Source organism: Balaenoptera physalus (assembly GCF_965194825.1).
Source record: "Balaenoptera physalus genome assembly, chromosome: 19".
Taxonomy (NCBI): Eukaryota; Metazoa; Chordata; class Mammalia; order Artiodactyla; family Balaenopteridae; genus Balaenoptera; species Balaenoptera physalus.
Genome location: NC_138900.1, coordinates 5,360,637 through 5,366,054, shown reverse-complemented (window position 1 = coordinate 5,366,054; position 5,418 = coordinate 5,360,637). Strand labels below are relative to the sequence as shown.

The 5,418-nt window shown below is 48.0% G+C and overlaps 1 protein-coding gene across 13 annotated transcripts in view; it reads left to right on the top strand.

The window, feature by feature from the left end:
• Positions 1-2,178: 2,178 nt before the first annotated feature.
• Positions 2,179-5,418, top strand: part of LOC309648134 (zinc finger protein 610-like) — a 412,471-nt gene continuing 409,231 nt past the window's right edge. For 5 of the 13 annotated variants that reach the window (XR_014256487.1, XR_014256488.1, XR_014256489.1 and 2 more), the window contains exon 1: positions 2,179-2,704. Coding sequence is in view for 5 of the 13 variants with exons in the window: in XM_082436357.1 (XP_082292483.1) it covers positions 2,642-2,704 (63 nt within the window). In the remaining 8 variants the exon portion in view is untranslated. The remainder of the gene's footprint in view (positions 2,705-5,418) is intronic. The other 8 variants (XM_082436360.1, XM_082436361.1, XM_082436358.1 and 5 more) reach the window with 7 other exon arrangements.

Sequence of the window (5,418 nt, the reverse complement as noted above, 5' to 3'; positions counted from 1 at the left end):
CAGTGAGACAAGAATTCAGTGAGACAGAATTCAGTGAGAGACAAAGTGATGGGTAAGAAGTGGATTTATTTAGAGAGAAACACACTCCACAGACAGAGTGTGGGCCATCTCAAAAGGCGAGAAAAGGCACCAGGGTATGGGGTTGTCAGTTTTTATAGTGGTGGGTAATTTCATAGGCTAATGAGTGGGAGGAGTATTCCAGCTATATTGGGAGGAGGCGGGGATTTCCAGGAATTAGGCCACCACCCACTTTCTGATTCTTATGGTGGGTCTTGGAACTGTCATGGCGCCTGTGGGTGTGTCATTTAGCTTGCTGATGTGTTACAGTGAGTGTATACTGAGGTTCAAGGTCTAGTGGAAGTAGGCTTGTCCACTGTTTTGGACCCATTTGGTTCTAATCAGTTTATGTCATGTCCTCGGGCTATGTCATTCTTTCAAAGGTTGTTCCCTGCCTCCTTCCCTCCTGTTTCAATATAATAATAATATAATAATTAAACAAGGTTTAATATTATAATCATATAATAATCAACATATAATCATTAGGTCAAAATAGTTCCTTGTGGGAATTCCCTGGTGGTCCAGTGGTTAGGACTCTGTGCTTTCACTGCATGAGTTCGATCCCTGGTCAGGGATCCCACAAGCTGCTCAGTGTGGCCAAAAATAAAAACAAACAAACAACAACAACAAAAAATTAGTCCCTTATGTTTTTCTTTCTTTCTTTCTTTCTTTTTTGGCTGTGCTGTGCAGCTTGCAGGATCTCAGTTCCCCAACCGGGGATTGAACCTGGGCCACTCAGTGAAACCCTGGAATCCTAACCACTAGGCCACCAGGGAACTCCCTTCATATTTTTAAATCTTTAATAATTGGCATCTGTTTTTTGATCCCTGATGGTTTTGGGGGAGAAGTTTTTATAGGCAGAATTTGGGGTGAGGGCTGCAGGGTGTGTGACTTTCTTCTGATTGGTTGGTGGTGAGATAACAGGGTTGGTGCTCCAGGAATCCTGTGCTCAGCCTGAAGTTACCATCCTCTGCAGAAGAACTCAAAGATATTATTATATATGTTCCTTGAGGAGGAACCAGGACCCTGCCCCAAGGCTGCACTATTGTTTCTTTTTCTTTTCTTTTTTTTTTTTTTAACAAATTTATTTATTTATTTATTTTGGCTGCATTGGGTCTATGTTGCTGCGCGTGGGCTTTCTCTAGTTGCGGCGAGCGGGGGCTACTCTTTGTTGTGGTGTGCCGGCTTCTTGTTGCGGTGGCTTCTCTTGCTGCGGAGCACGGGCTCTAGGCGCGCGGGCTTCAGTAGTTGAGGCACGCAAGCTCAGTAGTTGTGGCTCGTGGGCTCTAGAGCGCAGGCTCAGTAGTTGTGGCGCACGGGCTTAGTTGCTCCGCGGCCTGTGGGATCTTCCCGGACCAGGGCTTGAACCTGTGTCCCCTGTGTTGGCAGGCGGATTCTTAACCACTGCACCACCAGAGAAGCCCTGCACTATTGTTTCTTGACTGCTCCTCCCTATTTCTGCATTCCCTCCCCTCCCTAATTAGCAACTGTTTGAATCTGCCCTTTGGAACTCAGGGAAGGTCAAGGAGGCTGAATGATGACTATTTCCTACAAACAAGAACCAGGGACACAGAAAGGACGTGTACCCAGGAGGGCCCCATAGGGTCCTGCTCCACTTTAACTCCACATCAGTTCCCCAGACCACAGTGTTGCTTCAGCCTCACTGGCAGGACTCCAACATGCTCACAAAAATAGCTTTTGATTTAAGCTGTTTTCAACTGGGAAGAGGAAGACATCTTAGGTTCCAACATATGTGGCCCGCACAACTGTAGCTTTTACCTTAAAACTGTGAGAGATAGTGTTACCAAACTCAAGTTCGTGTGCCCGATGCACAGGGAGGCCAAACTGACACGTCAGGGTTTGGAGGAGAGAAAGTTTTACCGCAGTGCCAAGCAAGGAGAAAGGGTGGCTAATGTGCAAAAAAAAACAACTCCCCAGTGGTTTTCAGGGAGAAGTTTTTAATAGGCAAAATTTGGAGTGAGGGCTGCAGGGTGTGTGACTTTCTTCTGATTGGTTGGTGGTGAGTTAACAGGGCGGGGTCCAGGAATCTTGCGCTTAGCCTGAAGTTACCATCCTCCACCTGAGTGGCGGCCTGAGTTCCTGCAGAGGAACTCATATTGTTATATATATATTCCTTCAGAAGGAACCAGGATCCTGCTTTAATCTCTGCACTATTATTTCTTGATTGCTCCTGCTTTGCTTCTGCATTCCCTTACTTCTCTGATTAGCAACTATGTGAATCTGCCTTTTGGTACTGAAGGAAGGTCTAGGAGGCTGAAGCCTATTTACTATAAACAAGAAGGGGGACATAGAAAGGCTCTGTACCCGGTAGGGCCCGACAGTGTCCTGCTGTTTCAACAGTAACTTAAAGTAAGCAGGAAGCAACAGGGCTACACAGAAGAAACAGGCAAGCACTTCCAAACCCTGAAAACCCAGAGGCACTGAAAGCGAAACCCTGGCCCCGCCCCTGCTTTGGCCCCACCCCTGCTTTGGGCCCGCCCAAGCCCGGCCTCTTTTACGTCTCTACGTTCCCGCCCAGCCCAGGCCCCGCCTCCAAGTTGCCCCGCCTCTTCCCTTGGCGCTCATGCGCAGTTTCCTGCAGACCCCGGAAGCGGTTACCGCGGAGCGAAGGTCGCCCTACGGGATCGTGAGTTTCATCTTTCTTGTTTAAACCTGCGCTTTACGTTACCCCGTCTTCCATACCTGGGTCTGAGGGTCTATCGGGATCTTAAAATCCTGGCACTCCTCCTGCACCCAAAGTAAATGCAGACGTCGCCAGTGAGAGGGGGGAGGGGGTGGGGGTGGGGAGGTACCGCTTCTCTTTCTTTTTGAAATGCGCGAGCTGAATCCCTGCCTTGCGCGCCCCTCAGACTCGCCCTCTCGGCCCCTGGAGGGCAGCACCAACTGCCCCGCTGCAGAAGAGGCCGCGTCCTCTTTATGGTCCTGGGATTCTGGAGAGTCCGCCCCGGTTCCTAAGCACACCCACTTCCCTTCACTTCGCACGCTCCTCAGCCAGGTCTTTCCGCTCCCCAGGCCTCCCCTTGATAGTCACCGCCTCTTCTCACCTTACGTTGGGGGAAGAGGCTAAAAAAGGGCCTGTCTTGAGTCACCCAGAGTTTTTCTGTCCCGAATTCTACCCCACTGGATAATGTGCTCTATTAATGTGGAATTAATAGGCGGGCATCTAATCCCATCTGTTGACTGAAAAAAAAAAAAAAAACACCACCTAGATGTTGAGAATTATGTTTTATTTGGCAGACAGATCTGAGGACTTAAGCCCAGAAGACAGCCTCTCAGATCGCTCTGAGGGACCGCTCCCAAGAGGTAAGGGAGGAGCCAGGGTATATAGGAGTTTTGCAACAAAAACCAGGTAGTTAGAACATCAAAAGATTAGTTACTTTAAGAAAAACAGACATCTCAAGTTAATGAATTTAGTGCTTTTCTGTGTATGGGAAGATGCGAGTCTGGGCTCACTGAAATCATTCCTTTGGTACGCACCTTAGTTATCTAGGGCCGGCATCCTGCATTTCTCCACCCTGAATCCCCTTAGGGAGTACAGTCGGGGTGGCTGCAGTGGCTCTTGGCTTGATGGCTGCAACGTCCTTTGTTTAATGGTATGGCAGGAGACATTCTTCATCCACACATCCCATTCCTGGGTGAATGAGGCACAGACCCACTGAGAGAATGAGGAAAATGAGAAAAGAAGAATGAGGGAGAACCATAAATAGATGGCAAAGTGAAGGATAGATGGATGAACTTGCAAAGAGACAGAGTTACTGCCCTAAAAAATAGAACAGCCAATTATTTTACCAGCAGAATGGGTTTATTAAGGAATTGCAATACATGACAGGCAGACAGTAGCAAAACATCATAGGCAAGTCCAACAAGTCAAGGAGAGGAATGTTGCTTTATAGAGAAAAAGGAGGAAGTTGGGAGTGGTTGTTTTGAACAAAAGTCCCTTGGAGGGAAGCGGAGAGTTTGGAGTTGGCGAGGCGTTTCCCATTGGCTGGGTTTGTTGCTGGGCAGCGAGGAGAGTAATTCTTGTTTGAGATCTGTAATTGATGTCTTCCTGTTGGCGTTTGTAATTGACTGCTAGTGGTAGTGCCTGAGGGCTTTCCCTTAAAGCCTCCAGATTGATGAGGTTTTCCTTATTCTGTTTCACGGAGTGAAAGAACAAGCTGAGAAAGTAGCAGGGGGAGAAAAGAAGATACAAATTATTTAGAGTGTGTGTGGAGGGTCCTCTAGGGAGATGAAGGGGAGCAAAATAGGGAGAGGAGGCCCTTGATCAGCAAGACGAGCGCGGATAATAAAGGGGGACGCGGGGCCTTTTACCCAGAGTGGGGAAAAAGGATAAAACAGTTGGGCAGACAGCAACTTTGAGCTGGTACAGAAAGAAGGAGCAACGGGAGACAAGAGGAGCAGAGCAAGCCGGGGGTGCCAAAGGGTGGGGACGTGTCGGGTGTAACAGGAAAGGAGCGAACATAACAGAGAGCAAAGATGGGGGAAAAGAAAGAGGCAGAAATACATGAAGATTTGAGACTGTCCAGGGAGACTGGGCAGAAAGCAACAAGCGGGGAAACAAGTTGCCAGAAGGGAGTAGAACAGGTGTGAGAGGAGGAATAAGACAGAGAAGGGGAGAAACGGCAGGACAGGGGAGGAGACCAAAATGAGCAGAAACCTAAGAGGGAAACACAGACCAGCCAACAGAAACAATGGGAGAGGGAAACAGGTAGCTGTGAAGAGAGGGAGCCAGATGAGTGGTGAGTTGATTGGATGTGGGTGATGAAGTGGCGAGATATATTTATTTGTGACTTCTAATATAGTGCGTTGAAAATGTGGTTAAAATATGCATGAAAATGACATTTGCAAAACTCCTTTCTAAAAGGCTTGTGCATTTTGTAATTATTTGTATCAGAAGATAACTTCCATTTGCAGTTGACGGAGCAGTGATTTGACTCGGTTGTGGGTCACCCTCTTCCCTTTTCCTAGCATGGGGTAGAGGGTCAGGGAGATGAGAAGGAGGGCAAGAAATGACTGTCACTATGTGGTGCCCTTTGTTTGTTTGTTTTTGGCTGCACCTCGCAGCTTTCGGGATCTTAGTTCCCCGACCAGGGATCAAACCCATGTCCCCTACAGTGAAAGCGCAGGGTCCTAACCACTGGACTGCCAAGGAATTCCCTACATGGTGCCTTTTTATTTTATTTTTTGTATTTTAAAGCTTTTATTTAATTTTTTTATTTTTGGCCGCACCACACAGCATGTGGGATATTATTTCCCCGACCGAGGATCGAACCCGTGCCCCCAGCATTGGAAGCGTGGAGTCTTAACCACTGGACCACCAGGGAAGTCCCCATGGTGCCT